The sequence below is a fragment of the Megalops cyprinoides genome, chromosome 23 (assembly GCF_013368585.1).
Source record: "Megalops cyprinoides isolate fMegCyp1 chromosome 23, fMegCyp1.pri, whole genome shotgun sequence".
Classification (NCBI taxonomy): Eukaryota; Metazoa; Chordata; class Actinopteri; order Elopiformes; family Megalopidae; genus Megalops; species Megalops cyprinoides.
In genome coordinates, this window is record NC_050605.1 from 13354922 (window position 1) to 13368162 (window position 13241).

At 46.4% G+C, this 13241-nt stretch overlaps 2 protein-coding genes across 5 annotated transcripts in view; one reads left to right on the forward strand and one right to left on the reverse strand.

The window, feature by feature from the left end:
- pphln1 (periphilin 1) overlaps nucleotides 1-4729 on the forward strand; it is a 38993-nt gene extending 34264 nt beyond the window's left edge. For all 3 annotated transcript variants that reach the window (XM_036517839.1, XM_036517840.1, XM_036517841.1), the window contains one exon: nucleotides 3906-4729. In XM_036517839.1, the coding sequence (XP_036373732.1) occupies nucleotides 3906-4100 (195 nt within the window). In that variant the 3' untranslated portion in view covers nucleotides 4101-4729. The remainder of the gene's footprint in view (nucleotides 1-3905) is intronic.
- Nucleotides 4730-5471: 742 nt separating this feature from the next.
- LOC118770415 (prickle-like protein 1) overlaps nucleotides 5472-13241 on the reverse strand; it is a 53868-nt gene continuing 46098 nt past the window's right edge. For both annotated transcript variants that reach the window (XM_036518065.1, XM_036518066.1), the window contains exons 3-8: nucleotides 11488-11601; nucleotides 10615-10752; nucleotides 9131-9334; nucleotides 8580-8766; nucleotides 7216-8073; nucleotides 5472-6796 (exon numbers count right to left, since the gene is read on the reverse strand). In XM_036518065.1, the coding sequence (XP_036373958.1) occupies nucleotides 5877-6796; nucleotides 7216-8073; nucleotides 8580-8766; nucleotides 9131-9334; nucleotides 10615-10752; nucleotides 11488-11601 (2421 nt within the window). In that variant the 3' untranslated portion in view covers nucleotides 5472-5876. The remainder of the gene's footprint in view (nucleotides 6797-7215; nucleotides 8074-8579; nucleotides 8767-9130; nucleotides 9335-10614; nucleotides 10753-11487; nucleotides 11602-13241) is intronic.

The window sequence follows — 13241 nt, forward strand, 5'->3', positions numbered from 1 at the left end:
GCAGGGAGTTATACTGTGCAAAGGCTTTGTTTCCCTATCCCTTTCCTAATCACTGTGTGCCAGCTAAGGGAAATGGCACTCTAATTCAGTCTGAGGAAATCACTTTTATTTTCTGTTGGTACTGCTTTTAAAGTGGTGTCTTCAGTGTTCAGTGAAAATGGTGTTTATGGATGGATTTGTCTTTCACTCATTCGGTTCCTTAGTCCATATTTGTCATGGTTAGCTCTCACCAGACCACATAACCTCAACCTGCGCTGACCGGTCGTGTGTGCTAGTTAATCAGCAGCTGCAGGTTAACCACCATCACAGCCTCCCATCTCCATGGCACCGGGCTCCTGCTCACTGGTGTCCACTGAAGGAAGCATTGCCTCTGGACCCCCTGCTGAGTGCTGGACAAGAACCAGCCGAGTTAACCCCTCTGTGATGCTGCTCACAATGGCCGGCCTCTATGCCTTATAAACTAGTCTCCCAACTGCTGATATGTTGTGGACCCACGTGATCACACGCCCCATTTATTAACATGTTATTAAGAGAGCCAGAAAAATTCACTGTAGCGGTTTTCTGGTGTGGCTTGCAGTCGAGATCTGAATTAGGTCATGTTTCATCATGCTTTTCTTATTTCTAATTCTCATGTAAGAAAAATATAACTACAGGCTGAAAACAGCCGCAGGGTCTTAATATGACATATTTACACAACTAGGAGAACCACAAGCATTTGAGAAAATTGCTATGTTGGAGAACTGGGACAGATCTTAAACTGCTTTGTTTCATTGGTGAAGGAATTATTTCCTTTTCAGCCAAGGGTTTCAGTGTGGCAGGTTTTCTGATTTTTATTTCCCTGTTTCCCGTATAACCCCTCCCTTAGTGTTCAGTACTGCACTTTAATGTGAATTAGTCCTTTCCCCTTTGCTCTCTGAGAAATGGTGGAATATATTGCTTCTTAAGGAAATAGGAATTTATTAAATTAAACCTTGTCTGTGTATCTGTCATGTTGTAATAATTACGTGATCAGATAAGTTAAATCTCTTCAGATACATAACCCATGCTGTAACAGTTTTCAGGAACATAGATGAACAGATATGGCCCTTCCTGACTGCTGTCAATTCCACAGTTGAGGGAGAGGTGAGGAAAATGCAGGGGTCCCTCCCTGTTTGAATTTTTTTTAGCATTATAATCTCGTAAAGATCCTTAATAAGAGATTAATGTTATACCCTGAATTTAACTTGTTTTAAATCTTCAGCCATTCTACTTCTCCACTGCACTTGTTTGAACTCAGCTTTTGGTCATCTCATTGCTGCAAGGATTTATATTACAGATAATTTTCCAGAACCCACAATGTTCTATCTGAGAACTTAAAAAGTTGTAATTCTGTAGCCTGGCATTTCAATTTGAGTACAGACAGAGGGTGTTATTTTAATAAGCCCATACATAGATATAAAATATTCATTCTGCATCTTAAAAGACACATTCAGGAGATGCATATATCTTCTTAGTGTAGTATTTCCTCGGTTCCATTTCAGATCATTTCAGAATGGTTCTCATTACTCTGAGTGGAATGGTATCTGAAACATAAGTATTTAAAAAGGCACCTGTAATTGGCAACCCAGGACTGGGATCCCCAAAAACCTAATAAGGAAGAGCAATACTGCAGCATAATGTCCTTAAGGAGCACAAGGCATCAAATTGATTACATAAGTCATAATAATAATAATCATTATGCTTCTTTACTGCTCATACTTTCTTTTCTCCACCTATTACAATCCAGGGTAAGTGGCATCATCTCTTGTAGAAAGCCAAGGCACTGTTCAGGTCAGAAGTGTTCTCGTACCTGTATTAGCTGTTTAGACTGTATTGGCCTCATGTACCAGCCATGTGACAGGCACCTTTGTGTAAATTTTGAGGCAGACCTAACATTGAGGAATTATTAATATGGCTTCCAAAATTAATTTTGCTATCAAAAATCCATTTATGATTGCTGCAACTGTCGCATTGTGAGTCCATACTAGAATCACATAGCCCAGGTGATTTCAGGTCCATCGATTGGTCTACCGTAGCAATCTATCGTAATGGAATCCCTTATAATGACATGCTGCTTTTTTTTAAACCTAGTAAAAGTCAACCCTTGGTGTTGAAGGTATCTGAGCCATAATAAGTAGGCGGAAGTGCTTTACACCCAGCTGCATCCCCAGCTATACCATAATGGCTCTTCATAGCGTAGTGTGAAAGCTGAGCCAATGTGCGGGCCCTTAACAGTGCGGCGTGAAAGCTAGCCAATGTGAGGGCACTTCATAGTGCAGTGTGAAGGCTGAGCCAATGTGGGGCCACTTCATAGTGCAGTGTGAAAGCTGCCTGGCCTTCCCAGCAGGATTGATCAAATGGAATGCCCAAGCCTGGCTCTTACCTACAGGTGATAAAGAGGTACGGGCCTCACACCTGGGATACTTATTGGCTTTAATAAAGTGTTTAACTGCCTTTCTGTGTGGCAGTAAAACTGCAGTCGTATCGTAAAGGTTGTAAAGGTCTGGTGCGAAATAACTTAGCAGTTCGCTAACAGGTTTTAACACCTACTCTCTCCTTTGTCTCCACACACCTGCTGAATGCCATGATCCTTTTTGCAGACCCCGATCAGAAATGTCCTTTATTAAATCCAGAAGGACTGGAGGGAAGACAAGTCTCTCCCAGTCATGGGAAGCCTGGGTGTATGTGGGGACCCAGTGAGACACTTTCCCCTGCCGTGTAGCTACTTTATTTGACCGTACCTTGGACTTGAGATCCCGCAGCACACGCCGGGTAACTGGCTGCTGTCACACTTTCTCACTCTTCTCCAACTTGATCACATCAAGCGAAAGAACACGGGTCCTGTCTGTCTCCACCTCAACTTACAGTCTGGTATGTTTCCGAAGGCCTGGTTTGAATATTTTCTTTTAGAAAATGGAGACGTTCCCTGTGAAAATGACTGACATCATCTAGCTGGACGGGGCCTGCGTTCCGCTCCAGAGGAGGAGCGGGGGCACAGAGTTAATGACAGCAAGCATTTTGAGAACTCCCCGATTGCATTCTCAGGTCTCACGGCAGTGTGTAGGTTGGATCTCCACCAAAGCCCTGCAGCTTGTAGCACTAGAAATGTGCTTTAGCTCACAGTCCATAAAATGACAGAATGGGGGAAAATGTTAGAAATAAAGTAAATACAGTCTGTATGTTTGAAGTGCCATTGAAACAACAAACCCATACAAAAACAAAGTACTGTGAAGGTCCCATTGATTCTGAAATCTCCTGCCAGGCTACACTTTAGTGCCCTACTTCCTCACATGGGCTAAAGTAGACTGGGTATCAAAAAATAGTGACACGTCTTTGCTTTGTTTTTGAAGACACTGCGATATGAGTGGGATTTATACCGTGCCCTCCTCCAGCCGCATGCTGTCTGCACATTACAGATAGAGGCTATAATTATTTAGTCAATTAGTGGCTTTGCAAATTGAGAAAATAGAATCCTGAATAGCTGAACAGACAGGATGCAAAGCAAGCTACTCGGTCAGTTTTAGTAAACAGTCCTTTGAATGTAAAGATGGGAAGGAAATGAAGCAGTGTTTTGTCAGTTGATTAGCTAGTTTTGCCTGGCTTTCTACAGTTTCATTTATTTACCAGTGTTTTCTTGTTTTTTCCATCTGGGCACAATACAGGGCATCCAACCCATACAGTAAATCAACTACTTCAAAGTGAAGGATGTTGCTGCCTGATTATATGGTGTGGCATTTAGATCACAGTGTGTTTAAAATCTCGTACCATTTGAAGAGCAAGCCAGAATATGCCGTGTAACAGACCATATGTTGAAGAGGACGCTGTGTACAGGTTTGGGGGGTGAAAGCTTGTTGAGGTGGGCTGATGAGTTCCTCTGTGTGGGGCAGGTATACAGGCAGGACTGCGAGACCTTCGGGATGGTGGTGAAGATGCTGGTGGCCAAAGAGCCCAGCCTGGAGAGGCAGCTGCAGAACCCGCTGAAGGAGAACCTGAGCGAGATCCGAGAGCGCTGCCTGGAGGACCTCCGGCACTTCATCTCCGAGATGGATGAGGTGCTGCTGCAACCGGACACCTCCAGCTGAGCTCCAGGAGCATCAGAGCGAAGCCCTCCAGTCCGTGTTGAGGTGACAAGCCCCCTATGCCATCCACCGGTCACCGGTCACGTTTCTGTGTCTTGTGAAAACAGCTCACGTTTCTTCACTTGTGTACATTCCAGTGCTAACCTTGTCCATCTCAGGTTAATTGCACATGTGCACTGCCATGTCTGACACACTCGGGTGTTCGATGACAAGTTTTTCAGGTCAGCAAGAAGGTACTTAATCTAGCTGACTCTTAAAATGGCATGAAACCTGGTTCAGTCCTTAACCCCTTATAATCATGCTGCCTGAATGTTTTTTTTTTGTACGTACAGTATATGGAGAAGAAAGTGTTCACCTGTTATTTGTTGGAATATCAGGTATTATACCTCTTACCTACCTTATTATCAATCATTCATTTCCTTAACCATTTCTTTCTATGACAGACTGACTCCCAGTGTCCTTATGTAGATTTTGGAGATGTTGGAGAAAATGTAGGTTGACTAACTGCGTAAACATACAGCAGCAACAATTACTTTATCCTTCAGTTTCCTGGTCATCTTTTTAAGACTTTTGAATGTGCGTTTGTAAATAATAAAAAGTAATTATGTGCAGGTCCTTTTCTTGTAATTTTTGTTTCCTCCAATTTCATTGTATAAATCATTTAGGTAAGTGTAACTTGTAATTCTGGAAATTCGAAAACCCTCAGTGTAAGAAATTTGAGTCATAGTATTGTGCAAAACATCTACAACGCGGACCACAGCTTAAAGAATGACAGAGGATCTATTTGTGAGTGACTGTAGTTGTAGTTTTTTGAAAGCTCAAGCTCAGTCTCAGCCCTGTGCCAAAGCACAAATAATCCCATCCATTAAAACAAATGTGGTGTGTGAACTTGAGCAAAACTTGGCATTAAATGTCAGTAAACAGAATCTCAAGTACCACAATATTTGTTTTATTATCATCTTTAGCCATATGTTCCAGTTTTTACATTTATACAGACTACAATGATCTGTTTACAATAATATGACCCATAAATAAAATATTGCAACCAAACCAAGCCATGGTTAATACAGAGGGGTCTTTGATCCCCTGACATACTGGGGCCATGTTGGATTTAATAGCAAAAAAAGCACATAAATGTAGATAGCAAGGGTCAATGTACACCATAATGCCTTTCCTGGCAACATGTTACATTTTTATTTTTAAAACCCTGATTAACAAAAGTGTAGGTCTTCCTAACTATAACTGGAGCAGGCAGAGCCACTCAATACTATTCTTACATCAGAATCTTAAAAAAACTCTTTTGAAACTCAGGGATATAAAAATATCAGTTTTAAAATCTGAACTTTACAATATATACATTAATATTTGCACTGTTAAATAGTTTCCATTAGTCTCTAAATGCTACTTTATAAATAAAGTGTTTCCTAGAAATAATAATGCTGTTGTTATTTAATGCACACACTACAGCTGATATAGTGTTACTAGTATATTGTGTGGACAACATTATAAACCCAAAGGCAAACTATGAGACTTAAAACGTTACCGTCTGTCTGTGGTAATGGCCTTGCACTGCAATATGAATCCACATCAACAGAGAAGCTGGTGTAAACACGGTCTCACGTGGCGAAGGAACAGCACTAACTACTCCTGTAAGCACGTGCAAAATCTTAAGGTCAGCAAGTGTTGAAATGCATTTTTAAAAGCGGGTGTCTTTGTTCAGCTGGAGGCAACTTGAAATGCAGCAAAAAAATAATGCAATTACAGGGGTCAATCACCAGTCTATGAAATGATGCAGTTTTTGCCCTTGTGTCCCTTCTTTTTGGATTTCGTCCGCGGACCGTAGGGAGGGGAAGGTAAGGCTGACACAGGAGTTGGAAGGTCGTCGGCATAGTAACGGAATCTTTGTGGCCTGGGCTGAGGGATGGGCTGCCCCAGGAAGTAGCCCTCTTCCTCCGACTCGGAAGATGAGGAGGAGCAGGTGGAGCACCAGTCGTCGTCCCCGTAGAGCCCCAGGAACCTGTCCACGGCCGGGTTCTGCAGGGCGTAGTCGGAGGTGGCGTGGGACTGGTAGCGCTGCCCGTACAGGTCCTGGCTGGCCAGGAAGGCCTGCGGGTCCTGGAGGCGCCTGGTGGGGACCTGCCTGTCGTAGTCATCCCTGAAGCACATGCGGGCCCGCTCCTTCGGGACCAGGTGCAGGGCGTTGTCGGAGCGGGACTTCCGGCTCCGCCGCCGCCTGTGGTGGTGGTGGTGGTGGTGGTGCTGGGGGCGGCTGGCCTGCTGATCCAGCTCCTCGAAGTGGTAGACCCTGCGGCGGGTCCGCTCGCTCATCGGCGGCTGCCGCACCTCCAGCTCCTGGTAGCGCCCGTTGTCCACCACGTCGTCCGAGAACTTCACCTGCTGCGGCCTGGACTGGGACCGGGTCCTCCGCAGCATGGGCATGTGGATGGGTCTGGGCTTTTCCTCCGGGAGGGACAGCTCCTCCTCCTCTTCCTCCTCCTCCTCCTCCTCTTCCTCCACGTCCTCCTCTTGCTCCAGCTCTGAATTTAAGCTCTTCAGAGAATTGGCGCTCCTGTGCAGCATCGATGAGTTCAGAGTCCCCATGTTGCTCATTTTCTCCATGTCCTCTGTCTCCAGCTCCGGGAAGTTTTGTAAGGAATATAACAATGGCCTATCCTTGCTGTCTCCATCCACTGAGGCTCCTGGAGGGAAAGATGGATTAAATATGAATGTGCCTTCAGCTAAATGCATATTTAATACTGAAAATATGCCAGAAAGGTTCAGGTTCACAATGGGTGGCTCTGTCAAACACGAATAGCAAAAGTAAGTAAAAAAAATATATATATGGCCCCAAGAAGATCATCTTTGTCTGCCATAGATGTGTGTTGGATTAAACTGTGGTCTTAAAATCATCCATGTATTTATATCCTATAGGTGAAACAAGAAACTCATGGCTATAATGACGTTATGCTCCTGGAGCATTCACATAACCAGTGCATAAAGGTTAAAATGCAACCACTTGCATAATATGCATATATGCAATTATCTGATTTACAATTACAAAGAGTGAAATGTATTTAAAATGACAGCAAGCCTTCTTAAGTGAAGGAGGTTTTCTTACCAGTGATATTAGAGAGTGCTAACGAGTCCATGGAGTCCCGGATGCTGTGCTCTGGCTGCTTCAGCTCATCAGAGATGCACTCCAGAGAGTCGTCATACCACTGCTTCTGCTCGTGCTTGAAGCTGGCAGCACCGTGGTCCATCTCCAGCTCCTGGATCTTCCTGCTGCTGGCGGGGCCCGGGTGGCTGCCGTAGGCAGAGTCTCCCAGGCCATCCTGGGATTGGGCCCAGTACATGTCCGTCTGGTACTTCTTACTGGCCAGGCTCTGACTGTGGCCGCCGGCGTTGGGCTCCGCCTTCATTTTGACCTCCGTGTCCGACATCCAGGCCTCGGCGGCCCGTGGGTCCTCCTGCTGCTGGAACATGCCACGGTCCCCAAACTTGAGGAGCAGCTGCGTCATGTAGTCCTCGTGCTCCGCCCACTCCTCGTGGTCCTCCGTCGCCTCCTGCTCCTCCTGCTCCTCTCGGCTTTTCCAGAAGCGGTCGTCGCCAAAGCTGAGGTGTGCCAGCTTGCGGGACAGCGTGTCCTCAGGGCCACCGCCGGCCAGGCCAGGGAACTTGTAGCCGACGGCCGGCGAGAAGAGGAGCGACTGCCGGCACTGGTCCGCCGAGCGGCTGCTCTTACCCATGCGCACACTCCGGCGGGACTCGCGGGAGCGGGCTGACTGGAAGGCGGAGTCCGAGGAGTCGGAGGCGTGGATGTCCTCACCGAGGCTGCAGGCCTTGGAACAGTAGATGCGCCCCTGCTTGGGCAGGAAGGGGCAGCCCAGCAGGGAGGTCTTGCACTGGGCGCAGCAGAAGCACGTCTCGGTGGCGTGCCAGTGCAGGCCGTCGTACGTCATCTGGGCGTGGTCCACCCCTGGACGGGACGGGAGGGAGGAAGAATGTTAAGTGCATGTTACTTCGCAATGGTGAGTCTGGGGTTTCGGGTGGCGGTGCAGGAGCAAACCGCAAGGTTGCTGGTTCCATTCCCTGCTGGGTCACTGCTGCTGTACCCTTGAGCAGGGTACCTTACCCAGAACTGCCTCAGTAAAATAGTTGTATAAAAGGATAATATGTATAAATTGTAACCTATGTAAGTCGCTCTGAATAACAGCATCTGCTAAATGGCAATAATTTAACCCTTTTCGCGCGTACAGTCAAACTGGTGTGAACACTAGCTTGGAAAAATTCTAGCTAACATTAGCTAGGAGGAAACAGTAATTTAATGTTACAAAGTATATGGCTTAGTATATAGTCTTAGGCTATATGCTTACGCTGTACTCTGCCTCCTTTGTAAGTTGCTTTGGATAATGAAAAAATGTACATGTAAATGACGAATCTGGGGGTTAGTGGTGGAGCTAAGGCGATTAGCCGGTGACTCACCGATGTGCTCTCCGCAGGCTTCGCAGTACTCGGCGTACAGGGACTCGAAGCAGCCACAGCAGTAGGGGCGGCCATCTTTCATGATGTAGCGCTGCCCTCCCAGCACCGTCTCGCACTCGAAGCAGGAGAAGTGCTTCATGTGCCAGTGGCGGCCCTCGGCCTCCGTGCACTCGTCGGCAAAGATGATCTGGAGAAGCAAACGCACACATATACATTACATTACATTACATTACTGTCATTTAGCAGGCGCTCTTATTCACAGCAACTTACACGGGTTAGTTTTTACATGTTATCCATTTATACAGCTATTTACTGAGGCATTTCTCGGTTAACTACCTTGCCCCAGGGCAGCAGTGCTCCAGCAGGGAATCCAACCAGCAACCTTTCAGTTACCAGCCCTGCTCCTTACCACTGTTACACTGCCGCCTCATACATGTACATACACACATGCTCTCAATCATTGAGACAGATGAATCCAGCATCAGACACACGTTAGATTAACGTGCTTTAGTAACTGTGCAGTGGTACATTTACAACATTACAACATTTACCTCATCGCAGGCAGAGCAGCGCGGCTTCAGGAGCTCGGCGTGGTGCCGGCCGCAGTGGATCTTCCCGTCGTGGTAGAAGTAGATGAGGTCCACCAGGAGCTCGCTGCAGGTGGAGCAGGCAAAGCATGCTGGGTGCCAGCACAGCCCGGGCCCAGCTCGGGAGGCAAACACGGCCATCTCGCCCCCGTTGATGTTCTCCCCACACTGCGGACGAAATGAGACGGGGTCATGAGTATCACACTCACGCTGACCACATGCAGCCAGCCCCTAAATGTGTGTGTATATATATCTATGCACATTACACATATGTGTGTGTGTATATATTATACACACACACACACACACACATAACATCTCACTCCACACCCTTCTTATTACATGGTCCCTATAGATTACATGATCGGACACCTTAATGAACCATGACCAAATACATGGCCCCGTGTCTTTATTTCACAGCTGTTCTCCATTACAACGCTGTGTGCTTGGACCAGGCAACCGGGGGAGTCATGTGGCCGAGGAAGTTTTGGTTCGGAATCGGAGAGCGAAGCTGCGGTATTCTGCTCCATCTGCGTGGAACTTGCGGCTGCGTCTGACATCTGATGTCTGCTGGAATGACGACCGCAGGCCCAAAAGCTTCCTCTGCGGCCTGATTTTGTACCGTAAAGAGTCGCAGCCGCGCTCTCTTTGGCTCTCCTCAAATGGCGAGAGCTGAGGAGTCAAATAGGAGACAGCGGAGCGGAAGGGAAAATGTGGGCCTGGTCGCAGATTCGTATCAGCGAACAAAGGCCTGTTTTGACAGGCTTTGCTACTCTTCCCCAGGCAACGCTCTGACCACCATAAACACGGAGCTCCCTCTCACTACAACAAGCACAGCGTGAGCGCTGTACAAAGCGGACTGGACGAAAAACACACCACAACCTCTTCAGATGGTTTTGATGGCGGAAAATTCTGCATTATTTTTTAGGGCTTAATGATTTCCACACTTGTGTTATTAACAGTCCTAATTGTCCTAAATTATTAACCTCCTAATTTCACTACTTCCTCTCTGTCTCATTACATTACATGACACGCATTTAGCAGAAGCTCTTATCCAGAGTGACTTCCAGCACAAAAGAACAGAATTGTATCCATTGAAGTTAAATGAGCAACAGTGACCAGACTAACAACACTCCCAGACCAGTGAGTTTGAGCATAATTCTATTCAAGCCTTTCCACAACTTAACTCGTGCAGCACAGAATGAAGAATAGGCAGGATTCATGAAGTCAGAGTATCTTCAAATAAAACACCTGTGGTGCACTCAATTAGTCTAATTCTTTGCAACTCTTCTGATATTCTTCACACCAATACCTTAAAGGAGCTCCACCAAACAGATTGATAATCACATATTTGGTGTGGATAAATCATTCCTTATGTTGCCGTAAGGTGCCAAGAATAGAATACTGGAGGAGGTGTGGAGCGGGGAGGCGGGTGGAGGGAGACCTACATGCTCGCAGATGGTGTGCATCAGCGCCCTGGGCAGCAGTTTGAGGGTTCCCCGCCCCAGCGCCTCCTTCTTCCGCTGCATGCTGAACATCTGGAGCTCCTTCTTCTCCTCCTCACTGAGAGACTGGCAGTATCGGATCTGAGGGGGGAGACGGGACAGAGGGAAAGAGGCCTTTCAGCTCGCGTGAAACGTACAAGTGCTGTCCCTGAAAAACACCCAGATCAAAACCCCAAAGCCACTTTCGCCAGGGCGCGGTCTGACAATGGCGTTTTTGATGTCCCCCCAAATCTTAACATAAGGAAAGCGGACGTTTACACGAATCGGCCCCAATGTTTAGAGTCAAATCAAGAGGCAGACTTCAAGAAAAACGAAGGGGAGACACGCAACAAGACCTGCGGGGCTGCTTGACCGCAGTAAACAATGATGCCACACATAAACTTTTTCATAGCAACCCCTCCGCCATGCCGAGCTCTGCTCGTAAACCACAGCTATGCCAGGAATCCCCAGGCGCATGGTAAGCAGGCTCTGGCAGCAAACATCATAAAATCACTTGGTCAAAAGTTTTATTGTACCAACACCCACCTTGAGAACAAGAGACAATGATCTCCTCTGTGATAGCACAGAACATCTTGCCAAATAAACCCTCACCGACGCATTATGGTGAACAACGCAGGCCCAATAAGGCGTTGTAACAGGCATTTTATTAACTGTACATACAAACGGCCCAAAAAGTTCCAATGCCCTGGGTTTCCATGGCGAATGGGGTGGGAAAACGTGACAGCTATTAAGATGCTCTCCATGGGAATTTTCTTAACAAGGGATCCTGCTGGTGTTGGTGCACGTTTTATGATGTAACAATGGAATTGCTCCTACCTCATTATCGTGGGGCGGCAGCTGGTACAGGAGCTGCTTAATTCTGTATTTCTCTCCAGCACTGTTAACGTAGGGAACCTTATCCTCGGGCAGGCAGGAAAAATATAGCTGGACCTGGGATGGAGTGAGAAAGAGAGCGAGAGAGAGAAAGAGGCATTAACAGCTTTGTCAGATGTACCAAGAAGAAAGGGTGACACACCTTTGCCATGTCATGATTTCCACCATGCACCTCGCAAAGCAGTTCCCTGGGGGCAAGTAGCATATTGTCGTCACTTTGAGCAGAACAATGCTGGTTTAACTGCTGTGATGGCATGTTAGCCAGAGAGCAGAGAGAGAATTTATGAACCCCGGTCATTACACACACCCCAGATAAAGGGCTTGTGGTCGAATGAGCTTGTCTCCAGTGTAAGTAGTATCCTGCTGTTGAACCCGTAATGTGGAATGCAATTTCAAGTGACAATCGGGAGGGTTGGGGGGGGGGGGGGGGGGGGGGTCATAAATTATGCACATTTAATGCTGCTACTATCTCCGCCCTCCTCTCTTAGGCTTGACAACAAGATCCCTGAAAGTCTGTGTTTTGCACCGCAGTTGCTGCCCTTAATGTGAGGGGCAATCCAGTCAATGGCTGCTATAAAGAGATTACATTTGTCCCATGCATTTTACACATTGAGGTTGGGGGTGTGTTTGGGGGGCTACACAAAATCTGTGTATTTGGTTTCAGAGCTATCCTGTTGATTCGACCCTTCATTGGTTCCATGTGTGCTGTTTGGGGGAATGGGACCAGCCCACCAACCCCCCCCCCCTCCCCTTGCTTTGGGAAAGAGCCACATCTCCCCACAGACACAGGCCTGACTCTGTTTCTGGGCCCATTTGCCAGGAGCAAGGGCCTACACCACAAGGGCTCATGCGTGCCAGTTGCCAATAATTATTTGCAGACTTTGCATGCAAAAAAAAAAGTTTGTAAATAAAAAAAGCGTACACATCCTGTGGCTAATTGGCTGTGCCCCTGGACACTAGAGGAGCATGAGTGTCTTTTTTAAACAATTGAGGAAGCCCTCCCCTAACTGAGCCCCAGAGATTCACTGTCCAAGAACAAACATCAAAGATTACTGAACTTGGGCAAAAAAAAAAAAAAATTCATGTGTAAATTAAATATGATGTCAGCCTTCCTGATGTCAACTATGAAAATATTCCTGCAGAAATAATAATGAATAAAGTACAGTTCCATTAAAGTTGTCCATTCTGGACAGGACCGGTCCTCATAGTGTTAGTGTATGTTTACAATTGTTACAATATGTGCTTTTGTGCAATAATATAAATATTTTATAGAATATTATGTTGGCGTTGCTCTGACTACAGCAGACATCTCCGGGAAAATGCAAATGCATTGCTGGAAGGCAAAGCTCGCTGTTGATGCTGTATTTTTAGACATGAATAATAAATTGTGAGCTGGCTGCAGTTTGTGTGAGGATTTAACTTGGATGGCTTCACATGTTCAGCCTGGTAGCTGCCGTAAAAAGGAACACATGTATGGAAACGTACCGCAGGTAGCGATTCAGTAATGCTGAACGCAAACCCAGGCAATTTGCACTGGCATAAAGATGGCTTTCAGTAGCTTATACAGAATAGGACACTGTGGCAAACAATCTCATTAGTCTCCCTCCATTAGAGTGAGGAGAAAGGATTCTCGTGTTCTCATTATCACATATAAGCAGAGAGAAAATCAAAGATGAGATTTTTCACAGTAAAGTCTG